Here is a 21,912-nt window from a genome sequence, read left to right as displayed (position 1 = left end):
CGAGTACTGATGATCCCAGTACATGTACCAGAGCTTTGCTGAGAGCTGTTTGCTTCTGTGGCATTTTAGTTTTGTACCTTCCACACTCAGAAAAAACCCTCTGGAGGCCAACTCACAGTACAGCCTTTGTGTTCTCTGCCAGTGTTATTCTTCCAAGGGAAGGCAGCAGAGGTAAATACCCATTTTGCAACTGATTCTAGAAATGAGAAAAGGGGTGACTTTTGTATCAATCTGAGTAGGGATTATTCAAATTCCCAGTGAACACCTCTTTTTGATCACTGACCAAGGCAGTACTGAGAGGCATTGTGACTCTGAAAACCCTGTGCTTTTAAATGGGAAATCAGCACATGACCTTAAAGTGCTCCTTTTATATTACAGTCAGAAGACTTCCTGCTCCAAACACAGCAGAAATATATTGGTACTTGTCCCAGTTCATGCAGTCTTCTGCTTTCTGTTGTTCTTGTTCCCTCCCCTTAAAGGACATCTTGGTGCTTGCCTTTTCCATGCTTTCATACAAGTCCCTAGGATCATATATGGGCCATTTGCTTAAGAGTTGGACTTGATCCTTGAGAGTCCCCTTAAACTCACAATATTCTGTGACCTGTGAACTACTCTTTACAGGTGACAGCAGTCCCAGATGATTGATCTTAGTTGCTTAGTATATCAGCCTAGTTTTCTTGGCCTGAACAAGGGCAGTGGCTTATTTATCTCTGTTTTGTCAAGGAATCAAGCCTCAGGGCTCCATTGCCTGTTTTTTCTGCAGCTTGGACTCCTCTTTTCAAGTTACTGTTCTCCATGAAAGTACCTCAAATTCCACTTTTGCTGTGGTGCAAACGATGCATGAGTTATCCAATATAATTGCTTGGAGATTAATTAACACTTGACAATTCAAGTGTTTCATGTTCAGTCGTCCTGGTCACTACTTACCCTGTGCTACCCCAGAGCAGGAACCACCTCTGTTCTCATGAGCTGACACTTTGTCTGCTGCTGGGCTCTCTGATACCACAGCATTGTGGTCACTACCTCCCAGTTTTTGAATGTGCATGTGGAGTTTGAGAGTTGCAGACAGGCTGAACTGCTGCTCTCAATAACACATCCAACTTGCCAAGTCAAGGCAGACAAGAGCTTTAGTTCACATCCTCTGACATGTAACTGAACAACATATTAAGTCATACAAATGGGATCTGATCTGAAATCTTAGTTCTGTATGTAATTCTTGTATGGGTGTCTTAATGATTTCTTAATGATTTTTGTCTGTTTTTTGGATTTTTTTAATAACTTTTCCCCTCACTACTCCATGGATGTTGTCAAACAAGAAGATGCATCTAATGCTGCAGCAGTGGAACTTAATTCAAAATAAAAGGCCTTTACTCTTTGTGCTTCAGGTCTATGATAGGTGTTTCAAAAAGGACAAAATTACTAGATACTAACATAGCTTATGCCTTTTCAAATTTTCAGGTTGTGAGGTTTTTTGTTTGCATTTTTGGGGGGGGGGTGGTATATGTTTTTATTTTTAAGTACATGAAACCAGGAAATTTATTCCTGCTTGGCTACAAAGGTCAACTCATGTAATCTGTAAGACTGTAGTTCTGTGATTTCTTTATCTTAGAAACTTTTGCAGTTGCCATTTACTTTTTCAACTAGAAAGCAGGTACCTTGAAGTTCAATACTTAGAAGTTAATCTTGGAACAGGAGTGCTAGTGCCCAGAAAGCCTTCTGTGTTGGCATTGAAAACTCGAGTCTAGCTGCTGCTTGAAACCAAGACAACAGACCCCTCTGTCAAGGGGAGATTGCTGCCCTTCAAAAGCAGCACAAACCCCTTCAGTTCTGTCAGGAGCTAAAGGCTGGGTTTTGTTGCCGTTTTTTTGTTGGGGTTTGCTTTTGTTTGTTTGTTGTTGGTTTTTTTAAGTAGTGTTGGAAGAGCATGGTTCTGTGAGCAGATTATTCGGTGAGCCCTGTTTCCATAAATAATTTTTGTCTTGCTCAAGGCACTTGGCAGTTGCAGAGCTGACAAATGCCTGAAAGTCAGTTAATAAACACAGGTGCTTGTAATTGCTAATGAATTTCAATTTTGCAGTGGGGAAGGACTGAATCAAACTCACTAAAACACTTGTTCAAGTCATCTGTTGCCTACGTGTAAGTTAGTTCCCAGTCTAAAGTTGTGTTTATTTTGTTTGCAGTGGCATGCTCTCTCCCGTGAAGAACAAGCAAAATATTATGAACTAGCTCGTAAAGAAAGGCAGCTACATATGCAGCTTTATCCAGGCTGGTCTGCAAGAGACAACTATGTAAGTCACTCACTTGAAGGTTCCTTTTTTAAATTCACTTTCTTTTTGTAACTTTTAAAATTATTATTATTATTTCTTCTTTTTCTCTATAACTTGTGGCAAGTCCTGGGTGAAGGGATGGTGAACATACATATAACATAAACCTTATATTTGTTTTCACTTCAAGCACCCAGAAAACTTGAGATTTTGTTGTTGTTGTTGAGATGCTTCTTATGAAGTTCACAGTTTTTGAGGGGAAAATGTAACTTGGAAAGTTTTTTTCCAGCTGTGAATTTTTTATCATTTTCTATTTGATTGCTTACTATCCAGAAATCTTTCTTAGACCTGAGAAAAAAAGGGGTGTCTTGCTTTCAAGAGAACTGCAAGCCCAGGGGTCTCAATGCAGACTGAACTTTAGCTGAAAGGAATTCAGAATGGTCCATCTGTGCAAATCTTGTATAAGTAACCTTCATGGTAGAGCCTTCTGTCATACATGTATGTGTGTGTGTGTGTGTATATATATATATATATGTTATACATGTATGTATATATGTATGTTTTCTTAAAGTTACTCTTGTTTTATAATTAAATATCAAAGAAGTTCATAGCACATCACACAGCTTGCACTGCATGCTTACACTATGGTGCCTACAATGAGCTGTCAGTGTAGCCAAATGTGATGATATCAAACTCAGAAGCTGCAATCCTGAGAGACTGATCCTCATTTGAGATCTGGGCTCCTTTCTGTCCCTCCCTTAGATGTGACACCATCTACTGGGATAGGAAGTGTACATGGTATATCTGGCTCAGTTTTCCTTCTGCATTAGGTGGACAGTAGTTTTTCTCTACTTTGGTGATGTCTTTGGGCATTAAGGATTGAGATAACTAAACATTTAGTGTTAACAGAAACGGTAGAAACTGGCACAGAATGCATTGACACAGAAACTATGTGATTATCTCTGAAGGAAATGCCCTGGTCTGGCTGACATGCATGCCCAGTTTTGTAAGCACAGACACAACTGTAAGCCCTAGCAGCTTCTTTCTGTCTGTTTTACACAGCCTATAAACTGCCCTGACATTACACAGGTAGGGTTTGTTTCCAGTAACCAGACTGTGTCAATGGAGCTGTCTTGAAGTATAGGTGGGAACAAACAGGGTCTTTGGGAAAGACTCCCTGGAAATGAGGGGATTTTTCTTGTCTTGAATTTACTTGCTGGAAAATCACGCCACTTTGGAGTCTTGTCAACTTGTGCTTACTGGACATCAGGCTTCAAGATGGTCCTGTGATCTTTGGTCATGTTGGCTTTGAGAACCTTGTGTTCTGCCCCAGCCTATGTCACACAGCACATGCAGCAGACCTGCGGTTTCTTAAATGCCTTGACAGACATTTGGAGTGTGTGAGGTGGCACGTAAGAGTTATCTCTTTGATGTGCTTCCAGCCTACATCCTGTGGGGAAGTATAGCTCTGACATACTCCAGTCCTGTATGTTACAATGAAGAACTCTGCTAACTTCCTCTTGCAGCCCTCCCCTCTGCCTCTCCAGGAATGCACACGTTCTGCAGTGGTGGTCAGACGGTGATCATAGGAGAGCACAGCTTATTGCTGAAACCTTTTCAGATATACATCATCCTTTTTTTTCCTCTTTGGTTTTCCTAACTTTAGCAGTCAAAAAGTGAAATTGTATTAATTTGGCACAGGTATTACTCCAGTATTTTGAGGGTTGGAAGTGACTTGGGGGTGGTTCTTCTGTTTCACAAAACAGTACAAGTGAAAAATACATACTGTATGGTTTTGGTTCTTCTATTTTGGTTTGCCTGGTTATTCAGGATTTTAGGAATATGAAGAAAATGTTAAACATTATTATTCAACTCTTGACACTATCTTTTTCATATGTTTTTATTACTGCTACCCAAAGCAGTCATGCAAAACTGTGTGATAGACATGAGAAGCACAGTGTTCTCATAACATGAGGGTGTCTGGGTGTGCTGCAGTTGTCAGAAACTATCTTAGTTGGGAATGCTGACAACTAGGTTTCAGCCCAGTCTTCTATTCCTTCACTTGTGTTATGTCATAGGTAGATCTCAGATCAGCTTTCAGTTTATGTTTTAGCACTTGAAGTCAGTCTGATATAGAGAATAAAACAAATTTTCCTCCCATGACTTTTCCATGTTAACATCTGCACTAATGCAGTTTCCTCTCTAAAAAAGTATTGCCTTGGTGCCCAAGTGATAAAGTATATTGCTGTGAGTTCCCCAGAGCCCTTGAAATGTGCTTTCCAACTTCTAGTCTTGGTCCTGGCTTTGGAATCTTGCTCACAAGGTACTGCCCAGCCCTGTTGCCAGCCTTGGGATAAATAAGGACAAGAGCTTGAGAGTCAGGCAGGCCCAGACTGTCAGAGCAGAGTGGAGTCTACTTAAGTTCATGTGCTGGAGCTTCACCATAGCCTGTGTTTGGGGTCCTCACTTGCTGTCCATCAATCAGAGAGCACTGCAGGGGTTTGAGGTGGTTTCTCACATCACCTGCTGTCCATCCCATCACCTTGCAGAGTTAGCTCACGGAAAGGTGTGTCCCAGCACCCCAACCCTTCCACTCTGTGGCCACTGTGTGTGTGGCATGCTCTGTGCTGGGACATGCAGCTGCCAGCCATGAGAGTGGGGGGGCCAGAGGATGGGCAGCAGGCTGCAGCTCTGCTCACAGCAACTGTCCCAGCCTTTGACAGAACTCAGCTGTTACAGCCTGTCTGGAGGCTTCTTTAAAATATAAATGGATATGATTTTTCCTTAAAACACACAAAAAGCTTTCACTGACTATACAGGGCAAAAAAGACAAGTCATATGGAGGAATATCAGTGGTAGTTAGGGTGGTGCAAGATTATTAAGGTTTAAAATTGTGGGTCTAAGCTGACCTTTTGTTTCCTGACAGACTGTGTGAAGCAGGAGCTGTGGCCATTTCCATAGATGGGGGTGCAGTAGAAGGCTGAGTGTGTAGGTTGGCAGGCTGGAGCCGGTGTGGTCTCCCAGAAAGACAGGTGCCAGGCATTCATTTGTGCCCTGCACCTCAGCTGAGGGTGCTCTGCTGTACAGTCTCTGCTGTTTGGTTATTGCAGAGTGCACTCTCTGGGCACAAAAGCCAGACTTGGTTTTTGTTCAGGTACGAGCATTATCAGAACAGTTTTTTGGCTGGTCTGCACCCTGGGGACAAGTCATGGTTGTCCTAGGTACTTTCAACACCCTGTCAGCTCCTACCATGTATGACAGTGTAAGTATCTGAATGTGTGAAGAGTTCTTGTAAGAGCCATAAATGATGATATCAACATACATGTCATCAGATTTTTGAGCGTGAGAAGTCTTCTGCGTGCTTGAGGCTGCCAGTGTTAGTTGAAAAACTCCCAGAAATTGTAATTCCATGTGGATATAAAGATAACTATTGCTGGTGTGCATATTTCTTCATAGATGCTCAGAGCAAACTTTGTTAACATTGAACCAGTTGAAAGTGGGATAGAAAAGCTACCCTGAAAACAACTGGGTTTTTTCCTAACAGCTTTCTCTGTGTCCAGATGACTTTTGCTGTGAGGGGAGAGACAAAAAAAAAGTTCTGTGCATGGAATAGTATGACAAAATTTCTTGTTTTTCAGGGGAAGAAAAAGAAGAGGAAGAGAGAAAAGTTGCAGGAATCAGCATCAGGTAGGCCATGAGCACCTCTTACTTGCCATTCACCTCAGGTGTATTTTAGCAACCAGAGCTTGCGCTAGTTAATTTTTATGAGCTTTTGTCTAACACTTGCTTCTGATGGATGTTTTAAGATATTTCACTTGGAATGTAACCTTGTGAACATGCACACAACCCATGCCTCCTTTCCCTTACACCTTTCTGAGCAGCAGTCCTGATGGCATCAACATCTTTGGCTGAACTTAAGCATTGCTGCAATCACTGTTCTGTTTTACCTTTGCTTTTCTCCTCAGTCAGTGTTGTACCATCTTTAGACTTAACTATGTCTCAAATACTGTGTGGTATTATTGGACACTGGAAACTTTACACAGATCTTTTGTAGTAACTGTATTTTTTTCTCACTGTATTTTACGTTTCTTTGTACACTAACAGCTGCCTAGTAGGTTGGCTAAAAGCATCAGTGAGGTCTTCTCTTTGCCTGTAAAATATATGTAAAGAAACACCCTGTTTTTCCCCAAGAAAAAATGGCTGGTATAAGAACCATAAAAAAAACCCAAACAACAAAACCAAAAAACACATACAAAAAAAATCCATGTAAGACTGTAGCAAACAAACTTATTTGGAATGTGCAAAAGCTCTGTAACAGAAATTTGTTAAAGGAAAACAATCTTCTACAGGTACAGGCCCCAGAATGACAGCTGCCTACATCTGAAGCATGGTAAGAACATCTCTAAAGCTTTCCTGCTGATAAAACTGAATTGTAAAATAAGCCTTCTTATAAATTTTATGCAATAATATGAATTTAGCAAAAATTGCAGAACTACCATATCCCAAAGCTAATGTTACTTTGATTACTGATGGTTTTTATACCGGCTATCTATTAGGTGTTCACCATTTCACTGCTTAACTGTAGTATTTTCAAATTGACCACACCTCACTGACTCGCTGCAAGTCTGCCTGTGAACCAGGGATGGGTTTATTAAGCAGAGCAAGCCCTCCCAGACTGTCACAGCTCGTAAGAGCAGGTTAGATGCTGGCTTTGGAGCACATTTTATGTGCTGACATCAACAAGATGCTGTCTGGCTGGGTACACCTTTTAAAAACAATTTATTCACCTGTATACTAACAAAACACCTACTAAGAAAATGGGACTGTATTTCAGTTGTTTCAAGAATTTCTCCCACAACTGTACAGTGGTATTTCATGTGTGGTGCAGGTTGGGGTTTTTTGTGGTTGTTGTATTTCCAGCATGTGTTTTCTTTCTTTATATCATATTATCTGCACGGAGGGTGGAATGACTAGTGATTACACGTGTAGTAACACCATCTAGTCAGCTTGTGAGTGCACACTACCACAGAGAGATTCTAATTTCTCAGTGTCTGTGCTGGAAGGCTAGTCCTTCTCTTTTTCTCAGTGTGATGCATTTTCTAGTAGAAATGGCATTAATTTGAAATAATAGCTGCTTCTAAACTGTCTAATTAACCCAGATTGCTCTTGGGAGATCCCCAAGAATTCCAGGAATCATGCAAAAAAATAAGACTTTCTAAAATGACCTACACACTGTATCAGAAATGGGCTCTATCCTCTCTTCCTCTGCCTTGTTTGGCCACAGGATCCCTGTGGCACTCAGAATAGTCAGCAAAGCAGGCTCCTGTTGGCCCTCTGCTCTGCTTGGACTTTCAGCCAGAGAAAGCCAACTTCAGTTTCCTGTGTGCAGTGTGTCAGTCAGCAGTCAGCATGACTCAAGCCTCTTCTGAAGTTATGCCATTATGCTGGTTAGTCTAAACTTGGTTAAGACAAGACTTTGGTGGTTTGTTTGTTGTTTTTAAAGCTGAAGTAAAGTGTAAAGGCAAAAAGCGTGCTCTTTTTTTCTTCCTAATAAGCAGAAGTTTTTCAGGCAAGCAGACAGCCTTGCCCTTTGCAACATGCCTGAGTTATGCTGATTTGGGATGTGGATTGCAGTGTTGGGGTTCTGTAGCCTATACAACACATGTAGCTGTAAAGCATCTTTACTTAGAGCATTATATCTACTGAAAAAAAAAAAGTGCTTTAACCTTGAGTTTTATAATTGATATTTCAGCTTAGATACCCAGGTCCGTGGTTGTTGTGAATATTTTTCCCTTTGATCCTAACACAGTACTGGTAGGCAAAACACTCATAATTTTATCTGAATTGATGCAGAGCACTTGATTGGGATTGGAATACAACTAAGGTTCAAGTGACAGCTAAAAACAGGGAATATTTGGTTTCTTGGATGCTTTACAGTCTTGCCTATGCTGAACTACTTTTGTTGGAGTTTCTCTGCATTTTCAGTACTGGAGGTTGAATGTTCTAAGTGTGGGGGTTTTCCTCTCCCTTTGACCTTTACACTCCTGCCTTCCTGTGTCCTCTCAGGCTTTGCAACAGTGTGGAAACTGTTGGCAATACCTGTCTCTCTGTCTTCAGGCAATTTATACCACAGAGTGCATGAACAGTAGTATGTTTTCCAGGGAAGGGGAAGCGTGCTGTTGACTCCATAGATGCACATGAAGCCAGCCTCAATAAGTGTTTCATGCCGAGTGTATAATCTGCACTGGAGCTGTACAGATGTGCTCTTGCTGGAAGTAAATGCACAGAATGATTTTAGGGAACCCAAATCAGCCAGACTTCAAAGTAAACTTCTGAAGGTTAAGACTCTTGCCCTCTGCAAGCCTAATCCAAAGAATGTTTTGCCCACAAGCATAGTATCTTACCAGGCCCACAGCAGAGCTGTTGAAGTCTTTACTGGATGGAGATAATAAGCTTGGGAACAGCTTTCTTACTCGCATGGATGGTGTAAGGAAGAGGGAGAAGGAGGGTGGGAGGTCTGGGAAGGAGACAAGCATTCTGTTATCTGAGAAGAATCAGAAATGAGTAGGTGGCAAGACCAAAGAAAGAATCTCAAGATCAGCACAAAGGAGATCAGCTAGGGCTGTAATTACAGTGATGTAAGTGAGAAGGATGAAATGGTGGGAGGGTTGTGTGGTGGGATGTTCAGAGGAAAGTAACGGAAGAGACATGCAAACAGAAATGATTTAAGATACTGTGAAAGTTTTGGGTGTGGGGTTTTTGTTGGTTTTTTTTTGTCTATGAACATTCAGCAAGTAACTGATTTTTAAGGTGGACCTCTAGTCCTGCTTTTTGACTTGGACATGATTAGAGTGGTAAAGTCAAGGTGGTAGCATTAAGTTGCCCCTTTTCCAAGGATTGTATACAGCAGCAGGCATCTTAAGGCTTCACTGCTTATAACTGAGTTCTGTGATCTCCAACCTACTGAATGGCCAATTTGTAAAACACTTCAGAATACTTTAGGAATACTGTGACCACGTGCACCAGTCTTTGCTGTATTATCCTGAGGTACTCCAAAGCATGAATTTCAAGAGTTGTGGAACTGTCCCAAGAAGGATTTTGTTTGCAGTTGACATGGCCCAACACAGTATTTGAAATAACTTTGGTTTATTGAAGAAATAACTCTTATTTATTATCTTCTTTTGGAATCAACGAAGAGTGGAATTAGACCTGTAATGCTAAAAATAAATTGAGGAGAGGCCGGGAGGGAAGGGGAAATGAGGAAAGCTAAGATTAAGAACAATGTAGAGATCACCTGTTGAACACCTTTCTGAAAGGTGAATGTTTTCTTTTTACTTTAAGCACAGCCTTCTAGGGGATTTGTTAAATAGGAGCAATTCTGTGTTGTAAGCAGAGATTTCTAATTTCTTATCCAGTTAGACTTTTGGAAGGAAAAAAAAAAAAGGTGATTTTTAGCATCTCATGAGTATTTTGAAATCAGCAGGGAAATAGAAGGGTACTAACAAAATTTCCTCATTGTTCTGCAGCATGGAAATACTTAACTTCTTATAACTTGCTCTATATAGAACTGTAAAAGGCACGTCATTTGACATATGGCAGGATGCAATTGGGAAACTACGTAATTTAACATTGTGTTTTGGCATATCTTCAAGGGCTAAAAAGAGTGATAGAGAAGCTTAATAGACATTTGAAAACCTGTAAGAATTATATTTGTGGCTTGCAAAATTCCATAACAATTAGCATCTCCATTAGCAAAGCTTTCAAAACGAAGAAAACTTGACTAATACTGATTTGCAATCAGAAGTACTTAAAGGGATCATATTAAGACCATTTAACTTTGAACAATGAATTATCTTAACATTTCAAGCTTCCTACATGGAAATTAGAGCCAAATTTCAGCACAGAAGTGATTTTTGGGTAGTAATTTATGACTAGATTGTGTTTTCCCTATTACTTAAAAATGAGGTGGAGTGAGGCTGTGAAAGCAGACTATAAAGTGGACCAGTCCACAGCCAGAATACGGTGGAAAATAAGCATCTGATGACTGTGGTCATGGTTGACCATGGGTTTCTGGCCAACATCTGAGAAAGGAGATGCAAAGAGGATGTGGTACCTTGCTTTCTGAGGCATGTTTTCAAACATGGCTTGTCCAGTGCTCTTGAAATTGTTGCTGGACTAGTTCAAATTGAAACAATGAGCTATTCCCATAGCTCTTGACTGCTCAGAAGCTTTAAACAGAGCCTGGAGAACTTGCATGGAAGTTAGTCTCTGTGAGAATGTGTGTGCTGATGGTGGTGCAGAGATTTGTCCTGATTTGCTTTAAAAATTGTTTCCCGTGTGATCCATACTTCCCTATTCTCTGTTTTGCCCATGAATAGTGGCCTTCAGCACAGGCAAGAGGGACAGAATGAGCAGAAGAAAATTTTCAGGATTGAAATATTTGTTTTATTTCAGATAGGCATAAAATTTACAAAGAAAATGAGTATGCCCTCAGACAGATCATGGCTTGTCTTGAAAGGGACCTTAAAGATCATCTAGTTCCAACACCCCTGGAACATGGTCAGGGACACCTTCCACCGGGCCTCATCAAATCTGGCCTTGAACCCTTTCAGGGATGGGCAACTCCTCTGGGCCTCACCACCCTCACATGAAAGGGTTTTTTTCTTACTATCCAATCTAAACCCATCCTCTGTCAGTTTAAATCCATTCCTCCTCGTCCTATCACTACATGCCCCTGTAAAAATTCCCTCTCCAGCTTTCCTGTAGACCCTCTTTAGGAACTGGAAGACTGCTATAATGTCTCACTGGAACTCTGGAACTTTCTTCAGGCTGAACAAGCCCAGCTCTCTCGGACAGCTCTGTCTGCAGAGGAGAGCTGCTCCAGCCCTCTGAGCATCTTTGTGTCCTCCTTTGGGATCACTCCAACAGGTCTATGTGCTTTTACTGTTGGGGATCCCAGCGCTGGATGCAGCACTCCAGGTGGAGTCTCACCAGAGCAGAGCAGAGGGGCGGAATCCCCTCCCTTGCCTTGCCGGCCATGGTGCTTTGGATGCAGCCCAGGATGAAACTGACTTTCTGGGCTGTGAGTGCACATTGCTGGGTCTCATCCACCAACACCCTCAAGTCTTTCTCCACAGGGCTGCTCTCAATCCATTCTCCACCCAGCCTGTATTTGTGCTTGGGATTGCCCTGACCCAGTTGCTGGACCTGGCACTTGTTGAACTTCATGAGGTTTGCACAGGCCACCTCTCAAGCCTGCCCACATCCCTCTGGATGGCATCCTGTGTGCCCCCTCCCACAACTCAATTCTGACCTGACACTGATCTTGCCAGGATGAAAGACAGAAGCCCTCCTCTCTTTCAGGCTCTCTGACGTGAAGGAGAAGGTCAGAAGAGCAAACCCGAAGAGAAGCCACGGCCCCATGCAGGTGGCCGGTACAGAGGGGCACTGACACCTGCTGGGAGAGGTCCAGCAGAGCAGACCCAGGTCCCTGCTTCTTTTTACCATCTTGGTGGAGGTCCCTGGTGAAGTGCAGGAAGGAGGGAAGGAGGGAGGAAAGGAAGGCAGGAAGGCAGGAAGGAAGGAAGGAAGGAAGAAAGGAAGGAAGGGGATAAAAGCTATTTTCAGTGCAATCAAGGGACATGGGGAGGGGTAAGTGAGGGTAGAAGCAAAGCATACATTTTACAAATTAAAGAACAGCAGAACACTTTCAACTAGACAATCAGCACAGATATGGGATTAGAAAAATAAGGAAAAAAATGTTAAGGATTTTTGCAAAATGGGTGCAGCATAGTCAGCTATGAAGCTGATCTTCAGTGTTTCATATTTTAAATTGACACTGACAAATGGAAAAAATAGGTAATTCAGGAGGTGAATGTATGTTTGTTTTGTTGGAGATGCCCAAGTTGCAGAACCTACTGTGAAATTAGAGATGCTTAATGAAGTTTGAATTTAACCACATTTACAAGTGATTAAAAAATCCCAAATTGTTTCACTTCTGAGGTGTTAGCAGTAGGCGGCTTGGGCTAGAACGAAGGAGAGCAGTGGGACAACTATTGTTCTATCTCTTCCTGTGGGATAGGGTGGGGACAGGGAGTTGACTGCTGGTGCACCATTCTTCTCTGGATAAAAACGGTGTATTTTGGTGGCTTTAGTAAACTCACCACCAGACTGAGAATTCTAAGGTCATGAGAAAAACTCTGTAGAAACAAACTGTTTCATAAATAAAATGTAAGGTTTTGAAATGTCATTTCATTTCCAACTGGAAGAAAACTTCAGCATTTTAATGTTTTTCTCAGGTTTATATTGCATTGTCACTTTTTTAGTGTATTTGCATGAAAAATTTCAAAATGAGTTTTTGATACTGTGTTCCTGATCAGCTAGAAAGCAAGTTTTTATGATACTGTCAAAGTCTTTCCCAGTTGTTTCTGGAGACTAAGCTTGGGTGAAATCTGTCTTCTAATTTCAACAGAATTGTATTCAAATGCAATTCTGTCAAAGCTTAGCAAACCCTAGCATACCCTAGCACTGAGTTTTGCTTCCATTTGCCTCTGATTTTAGAGATTGTGATTAAAGAGGTCTTCTGATATACACAAATGCAGACCTAGCTATCCTGTAGACAAAACTAACCAAAAGGACAGAACAAAACCAAAGAGCCTTAACTGTCATGTTGCAAAAGTCACTGCTAATAAAGCAAACCTTCTCATACCAGTCAGTTCCTTAATCCTCTACTTTAAGAATTTTTTTATGCAAGTCATCTTTTAAATCTCTGACTCTTTACCTGCTTGTTAAGACTGTACCATAGAGACAGTTTTGAAAGCTTGCAGATTGGAAAGCTGTACAAGTAAGGAAGCCCATAGCACAGCCAGCTGAAGCACCACTGTCTGGTCAGTTAAAACATGAGCCTGGCAAGTCAGTGAGACATTATGGGCTTTAGTCAGAGCTTCCAGGACATGAGCTTTCAGCTCCTCCTTCCAGTGGTAGGAGCAAATGTTGGAAGCATTTCTGCAGCAAAGGTGTCATTGGCACTGGGGTGTAGTGTGTGAGCAGGGTTAGAGGCAGCTGAAGAAAATGGTACCAGTGACCATCTCTGAATTGGTGTTCTTGCCACAGGCATCAGTACAGCGGGAGCAGGGGTTAAGAGAACTACGTAGGCTTAAGTGAGCAGAGAGGCATAATTTCTGAAGTTGCTTCCTCCTTGCAAACATTATAGGATATGTGTTCCCTCATTAATATTAAACTCAGGAGTTTATGAGAACCTTCTATCTATCCTTCATCTCAGGGATACCTGAAATTGCACGTGGTAAAATATTATTGCCAAAATAACTACACAGAATTGGTTTCTATGGTGTAAAGGCAAATGCACACACTAGGTGGTGGGACTACATTTGGATGAATAGCTGGTTTTCTTCCCATATGTGTGTCTTTTGAGGTACAAAGGTTTTCTGTTGTGTATTTTGGACCAGTAGAGATTTTATGATGAGATGACTTAATTGCATCAAAGTGAAGTTGGTATGTTTGAATTCTGAAACTAATCTGCTGTGGAAGTGGTTTCTGTGTACTGATGTCTAATGCTTGTAGTGTTGCCCTGTGGATGCCTGTGTGTAGAAGAGTTGATGGAAGCTCAGGAAGATATTCAGGTTACATCTGACTTGCCTTTGGTTTCATGAAAGCAACTGTTTAAATTATTCCATGTATCAGAAGATTTAACTGTTGAGATTGTCTTTCAAAGTAGTGTAAATTCTAACCTATGTTTAACTGTGGCAGAAAAAAATGATCTGCAAAGGAAACTGTACCTGTGTTATTTCTTTCTTCTGAAAGAATTTTCACTTACTGCTTTACCAATACCTCATGTTCTTCTCTGTTACAGCAGGTGAAAACTGAAGTAGCAATTTCAGTGCCCCTAGCTCTAGAAAACAAATAACTTAAAAAATAGTCTTCTGAATATTTATTATATGCCATAAAGATTCAGCAAGGAGACAAGCCTATTTCTTCCTCCCTCTTCCTCACCTTTAGTATACTGTTCCTCTTTAAGAAACTGCTAGAGACAGCTGTCTAGAGGCAATCTGGTTTTTATTATAAACATGGAGCCTCTCTCCCCTCCCACCCCCAACAGGAAAAACATGTCTTGGGTCTTCCAGTAAGATAATTTTAAAGATTCTAGCTCAGTGATAGAGCTTGTAGTTTTGTGCTGCCTACACTGGGGGCCTTTGATAAGAGCCACACCTGCTTGGCATCATTGCCGTCAGCTGCACTAAACGGGAGCCCTAAAATACCTGGGCGTTTTCCGTGCTTAAACTAATCTGCTCTGGAAGAGGTCTCTGACTTGGGAAGGCTGGGGGAAGAATATTCCTGCTGCTCAATTAATGCATCTAGCTGAGGTTAAACTAAGAGGACAGAAGTTAGGACTCCAGGCTCCACCTGTAGTTAAGGGAGAGGTATTTTTAGGGGCAGTTAATTCAGGGCATTTAAAACAGGAGAGAATAATTTGCTGTTGAAGTGTCCATTCAGTTACCAGCAATGGACCAAGGTTAAAAGTAGCAAGGGTGATGGAGGGGTTGGACAGACCAAGAAAAACTTCATACTGACATAGTTTCAACCTGGCAGCATCTGTTACAGTTTTAGGGTACAATTTTATGTTATTTCTTTGGATACAAAAGCAGCTTATAAAGTTTCCTCTACTGCCTGCTGGTATCCAGCTCTTGCAGAGAGGGCTTTTTCCTGCTTCCCGTAGATCTCTCTATCCATGTTTTGTAACAGCTTGTGGGACCCTGCAGCAAATCGGATTACTAAAATGACTGGGGTTTTGTTGGGAGGTGCTTTTTTTGTTTAGAAACAACAAGGGTTGTGGAGTGTTTGTTTGTGTTTGCCCTGAACATCTCAAGGATCTGGTTTGGGCTAAACCCACAAACCATGGCACAGCTGGGCAGGAAGAGGAGCAGACTGCATCTATATGCTTGCGCCTGAAACCCTTTCCAGCTCTGCTATTAGAGAAAATAGAGGGACTTCAGAAACAGCAGGAACCACCCTGATAAATAATGACCTGGTTTTGCATAGCTGGGTTTCTGGACTATTGAATAAACCCTGGCTGGCAGTAAGTTGAACATGTTCATTTTGGACTCACAAAGAAAATGACAGTTTCAGCTTTTGGGTCCCTGAACTTGCCATGTTGTTTGAAGTACCGGATTAAAAGACAGGTTTGGAGATGGGCTTCTTTCTTTTTAAAAAAAAAACACGTGTAACTGCCTGTTATATGTAGTCTTGTCCCTTCTTAGAACTCTATCCAAACAATGTGATAGGGAAAGGTATAGAAAAAAAGTACCTCATTTAAAAAGTTTCATATCCCTTGCCTTCTGTGAAGGGTTAGATCTCTCTTTTACTCCATACTTACTCCTGTACTGACTCAGACACTCTTGACTTTCTTCAAAAACCTTTTCTGATTAGCATGACCTAGATGAAGCTGCATAATTCTCTCCCTTGTTCTAGAAAAGTTAAAAGACCAGAGGAGGAGCACAAGACCTTTGTAGACCCACCCTTCAATCCATCTCATTCCGAAGTGTGGGGAGGGCTTCAGATCCCCTTGTGATCCCCTCAGCCACTGAGCCCAGGCTTGCTAGGAGAATTTAGTTTTACTGTAGCGATTCCTGGATTACAGTTTTATCACTTCAGTAGTAAGGCTTTTCTTTTTGCACTGCATTATTCTTGAATCTTATGTCTGTTTCTTTCTTGAGGTGTTATTTTCTTTTTCTTTTCCCCCTTTCCTCCTGCAGTCAGATGTACACTGCAAATGGCACAGACAGTGCCTCCTATTGTGGCTCAGGCTCAAGACTTCACATATGTAAAATGTGACTTGCAGCACTTTCTTTGAAGCCTAACCACAGCCAGGGAGCTGTAATTGCAGTCTTTGATTTGTGCCGACTTCACTTGTGGATTGGGCTTTGCTAGGGCATGCCTCGCCTGGCGAGACTTCAGCTGCAGCCCCCCAGTGAAGCCTTAGATGTGGGAAGTCTTCAGTCTCCTTAGCACATGCCTGTGGTTTCTTGAAAAGAATCCTGATTTGACCTGTTTTATATCTGTAAGGCAACACCATCATCACTCGTATTTTTTAGGTATTATTTGGTTTATCAGCAGCAGAAGCAATTTCCAGTGTGTAGCCTTAATGTGCAGCTGGGGAAAGGCTGGGTTCTAGATGCTGTTTTCAGGATAGCTACTGTGTAATTTGCTGTACTGCAGTGTTCGCTTGGAAATAAAAATACATGGAGCTTCCCTGTGCCTGTCCCCTTCCAGAATCACCGTGGTATCTGCAGCCTCTCTAGAGGAGCTGGGCACAGTTAGGAGCTATGGAAAGGAGGCAGGTGCTGCAAAAGCTGCCTCTGGATTGAGAAAGAAGCAATGGCTGCTGTTAGAAAAAGCTGAGGGCCAGAGCAAGGCCGCAGTCGTTATTTTAACCTCCTGACTTCAAAGACAGCTTGCTGGTAAGGAAAGGGGGGAGGAGGCAGGGAACCATCTCAACAGAAGAGCATTTCATTTCCTTCAGTGAAGTAGACATTCCTGGCTGCTAATGGGGAGTAGCTCTGAATCACAGCGCTTGTATCAGACTGCTGTGAACTACTGGCCTGGCGCCTCAAGGCCATTCCTCAACAGGAAGCTGAATGTTTTCATGTAAGACTGAGAGGAAAACCTTCCCAGGAAGAGCAACCTGGACCAAACCTTTGAAAATCCGGGATGAAAAGGCACAAAATAAATATAAAGCTGCAGGGTGCTCTCCCCAGTGTTTCTCTGCTGTTTGCTTGGCCTCTCTTTCGTGCTCCTTGGAAAGGTAGAGCCCTTCGTAGCTCTTTGATCCGCACGTGTTACAGAGCACTGCGCTACTTTATAAAAAATAATAAAAAAAAAGGCAGGAAGCTCAGGAGGCTTTTTTTAGTTGGGACATGGGCTGGTTTTATGAGGAAATAGGAACTGAATTAGTCAATACAGACCACCTTTGTTGAAACTGCTGGTTTGCCAGTGGACTTCTAGCTATGCTGTTTAAGAGGCCTCAGTGGCTTTAAACATCCTTTTGTGGCTACCAGCAGCAGGTGAAAGTTATTTCTTATGTATCAGGGATGGCAGTATTTGGGCAAGGAGGGAGTCTGCATCAAATGTAAGCTATAAAGAACAGTTTGCCATAAATTCATGCTTGTCTTTTCTAACTTAGTCTGCAGCTAAACTTCAGTGCCCTCAGCTTTCCTTTCCACTATAACAATAGCCATGTGGGTGACCTCTGATAAGGAGTCAACTTGTTTAGTAAGATTTTGAGGCCTCAGCTTATGTTGATTAAAATCAAAGGGTACAAAATCAGTTTTGGAGGCTTTCTACCCTGGACTACATGAGGCAGTGTAACTCCTTACTCAGGAGTTGCCACTCTACTATGGGTGAAACGTTTTGCATTGTAATGGTTTACATGGAAGCTGCAGCAGATGCCAGGTGGGTGCTCAGTCATAAATGGTCCTGGTTTAAATACTGCTGAAATTTAACATAATGTAAAATTTGCTGACTAATTCAGCCTGTGGCTCTTGCAGGCTTAAGCAGTTTATCTATAAGTTTTCTTCATTAACTTGTTCTGTCTTGCCTCGTGTGACTCAAGGTGCTGGCAGTGTATCTTCTTTATGTGACTAAGCATTTTGTGTTTCTTCTGGTGAAAATTTGTTTACCTTCTCCACTGAACTGCATTCTTGTGCTAATTTTGATCATTCTCAAAAGCTTTGCTCATTGAACCCTCTATTTGTTTGGCAATTGAGTGGTACGTGGAGACCTAGAGGTTAATGTTGATTTTTCTGAGATACCATTAATCCCCAAACAGTTACTGGAGAGCATGTGTCCATGTGTCGAAAAACATCTGACTCGTTAGGGAGATTTTGGGTGGAGACCCTGTTATAACCCACTTGTCTGGATCAGAAGGGTGAGGGTGATGGTTGAGTTGGCAATTGCATAAATGAGCTCGTGTAACCCAGAGACCTAGTGGGGAAGGACTGTTCCTCCCTGGATGAGCAATTCCTATTAGGCCTGTACTGTGGGCTATTTCACATGCTCTAAGAACATAAATCCTTCCAAGATCCTAGTGAACTTTACTGATAGGGAGGAGGCCCATGGTTCTTACACAGCTGGAAGGTGTTCCCTACCCTGCTGAAGAGCAGAACAAATCCTCCCCAGTCACGAGGACGGATGGTAGAATCAGTGTTCACACAAGCCTCATACACCACATTCCTCTACCAAACCGCTTGCAGAAGGCAGCATTTTTTCATTTCTGCAGGGAGGAGAGCTTGAGGCTCTGAAATAGAGGTTTAATTGACCTCAACCACCGCACTGCAGTACCAAAGCCTGAGGATGTCTAGTTTTGTAATGGTATCTGGGTCAAATGTTGTAGATAATTGAAATCCACTACAAAAGGGAAGCACTTCTGTAATATGCTGGATGCTTAAAACCCCATCTTTCTAGTTGGTATCTCTTTACAATCCAAAGTACTTTCCATAAGCATAGTTGCAATCTTCAAGCAAAAGCAAGTAGTAATAAATTCTGCATTTAACTTTGACATTGTAATGCACATTCCACTAATACAGTTGTCATAAGAGTTACAGTGACCCATCACCAGCTTCTTTGAAGAATTTCTTTTTTAAAAGGCTTCACATAGTCCTTATCACACTCTCTCTCTCTCTTTCCCCCCCCCCTTCCCTGCAGGTGGGAAAAGAAATGCTTTCTCAACTTGCAAAGCAAAGGCGGCGACACCAGGACCCCTTCTGGAGATGGAAGCTTGTTAAACCCTAGGTGTGTCCTTCATCCACACAGACCACCCCCAAGGAGTCTGTCTAGGATGTCATTCACCCTGATGTCACTGCTAGAGACACTGAATCATAAAGACAATCACTGCCAAAATCCTTCACTATCACGAGGTCCAGCCCCGATATAAAAAGAGCAAACGAGCTCCTGGGTCAGCAGAGCAGCTTTTGTCTTCACCTCTGCCTTGCACTCTTAAGCCCCTGTCTCATCTGTGCCCATATTGAGTCAGCAAACACAGTAGCATGGCTGCACAGTCTCTGCCTGCTTCAGCCAGCAGAATAATGTAGACCACAGCTGCCCCATACAGCACATCAAGGAATGGAATTTGCCTGGACCAGGATGACGCGCTCAACCTTCTTTTTATTTAATGGTGCGACAGGATCAATTTTGGTTTTAGCTTTTTTTAAGAAACTTGAATGCTTTTATATTTTAACTTTTAGTTTGTAATTTCTTTGGTGTATATTTTACTAGGTATGAGCTTTTAAACAAGTGTCAGAAATCTGAAATACTTTTTAAATAAAATGAGTTTTTCTTTTTTTTTTGTTTTTCTTTTTTTTTTTTTTCTGCCAGAGGAAAAATCTGTATGGAAAAAAGGTGGCTGTTCTGTTAAACTATTTGTAACAAATAGTGGCCTCTCAGTCTATATAATACAGTGTCCTATAGAGCTAAATAAATGTAACAACAGTCAGCTGGTCAGTAGACATGTTAGTCTTGCATCATCTACTCTGTAAACATAAGCAATACATCCAGCAAATCTGACTGCAGTGAGTTCTCCTTCTCACCCATTCCCCTTCTCCTTGTAAAAAGCCCAGCACTTGAATTATTACTTCAATTGTTCTGTATTTGTATCTGTTTTTGTTAGCCTGTTAGTGGGATTTTATGCCAGTTGTTGAAATGAGCATTGATGTACCCATTTTTTAAAATAGTAAGGCACAGCCTTTGCCAAAAATACTGTCAACCATTTTTTTTTTTGTCATTCCAGTTTGAGTTAATGTGCTGAGCATTTGTTTTTTAATAAAAGCTTTGTAATAAAACTAAAGTTAACTGTCTTTAAAATTTGCTTTAAAAAAAAAGAGAACAGTTTTTGCTAGAAACCCTCAAAGGTAGAAGCACACTCAGGAAGGCACAGTCACTTGTAAGGCTGAAGACTTTTGGCTCAGTCTTCTGTTGTAGGAAATGCAGTGTGTCCGTTTGGCTGTTTGCTCATCTGAAGTGATTTTGGAAAATTTTTCTTTGAAAAGTGAGCAGAAGTCTCAGTTCCATACCAGAAATAAGGAATGGGGAGGCTCACTGCTCCCTTGTGCTGCTCAGTTAGCTTTGGCCTAAGTAGAAGTACTAAGGATCCCTCCATCTTCATTTTCGTAGCAAAATCTTAGGGAGGGAGCAGTGGTTTTAAGCTGATGATTAGGAATATGGATTCCCTTCTTTTGGGATGCAGTCCATGCCCACACAAGAGGTAGAGGCCTGAAGTTAAACTTCTTATAGCTGTATAAATTATCCCACAGCCAGGGACTGAAGCTGACTGCAGAATCAGCTATGGAAGGCCTGGTTTCATGGTCTGAGATCCAGAGTCAGCATGGCCTGCCTACTGCCAGTGGTGCCTGGGAGATGCTCCTGCCACAGCAAGCAGCACAGCTGCCTCACTTCTACTAAGGAACTTAAAAAAACCAGACACCGAAGGCATAGGTAAACTAGTCCACTGATTTGTGAGTGCAAAAGAAATATTATGAACTGCACATTGAATCATCATTCCTTATATTCCAGCTCACAAATCTTGTTTGGTGTGAGACTGGACTGAGTCAAGCTTAAGCTACAAGAAATGACATAGGTCAGTTACTGCCTAAGGAAGCTTTGGAATTGGATTGTTTATAAATGACCCTTTAACTCTGTTGCATAAGAAATTTCATAATTAAAAATGTTATAAAACAGCTTCCTCTTAAACCAGCGTGCACTGCATGCATGCCCAGTTTTAAGGCTGTAACCAGCATATTAGTTCTTGCAATACTTATTTCTAGCAACTAGTGATTATGTTAAAAAAAAAGAAAAACAAGTGACCAGGCTCTCAGATTGCAGGAGAAAATATCTCTTGAGAGAACAGCAACTGTATACTGGAGTTTTGCAAGACTTGGCTATGTTTCCATTCAATTATCCCAGCCTTTGCTGGAAACCTGTCTGGCTTTTGGTTTGGGGTTTGGTTTTGTTTTTTAAAGGGGAAAAAAGGCAAGTACTTAGTGCAGTAATTGTTCTAAATCAAGGATTACTGCAGTGAGATCTGCAAATTACATGTTCCAAAGACAACAGTTCTTTTTAGAACTTTATAAAACATGACTACTTTGTTTAGATTTTTTAATGGCTATTTAAAAAGCCATTTACCCATTCTGAAAAATTGTTCCCAATAGAAGTCTTGGCTTCATGTAGCACATTGTCCCAAATACACTGTTGTGAACACTTGCCTGTCTTCAAGATGAAAAGTCTTTCAGCTCTAATAGTGAAGAAAAAGAATTTGGGAGCTAAAAATAATATCTCTGCTGTTAACATACAGTGAACACGCACCATGTGTTGGGCTCATTCATAGATCAAAGACCTTTCACATGCAGCAGCTATGGGAAAGGTTAACTAATATGCAAGGCTTAGGATGCTGACATGAGAGCACCTGAAACAGAATAACCCCACTGTCCTGTAATATCCCCTGCGACTTGGGTCTGTGTCCACTGTGTCCACTCCTGCCCTCCCCTGCTAATTGGCATTTGTTCCTGTGGGACCAAAAGAGCAAACTGATGTGGGCCCTCACTGTTCTGTGCCAGCTTGTCAGTGGAGACAGATGAGCCAGTAA

General features: G+C 41.7%; 1 protein-coding gene across 4 annotated transcripts in view; it reads left to right on the top strand.

The window, feature by feature from the left end:
• The window catches only part of LEF1 (lymphoid enhancer binding factor 1), a 71,051-nt gene extending 50,977 nt beyond the window's left edge, over window positions 1–20,074 (top strand). For 2 of the 4 annotated variants that reach the window (XM_069013320.1, XM_069013318.1), the window contains 4 exons: window positions 2,181–2,288; window positions 5,903–5,951; window positions 6,614–6,654; window positions 18,981–19,067. In XM_069013320.1, coding sequence (XP_068869421.1) covers window positions 2,181–2,288; window positions 5,903–5,951; window positions 6,614–6,648 — 192 coding nt within the window. In that variant the 3' untranslated portion in view covers window positions 6,649–6,654; window positions 18,981–19,067. Of the gene's footprint in view, window positions 1–2,180; window positions 2,289–5,902; window positions 5,952–6,613; window positions 6,655–18,980 lie in introns of all 4 variants that reach the window. The other 2 variants (XM_069013319.1, XM_069013316.1) reach the window with 1 other exon arrangement.
• Window positions 20,075–21,912: the final 1,838 nt, after the last annotated feature.

This window comes from Aphelocoma coerulescens, chromosome 4 (genome assembly GCF_041296385.1).
Source record: "Aphelocoma coerulescens isolate FSJ_1873_10779 chromosome 4, UR_Acoe_1.0, whole genome shotgun sequence".
In the NCBI taxonomy this organism is placed as follows: Eukaryota; Metazoa; Chordata; class Aves; order Passeriformes; family Corvidae; genus Aphelocoma; species Aphelocoma coerulescens.
Note: the sequence above shows the minus strand (reverse complement) of the source record. Positions and strands in the feature narration are given on the sequence as shown.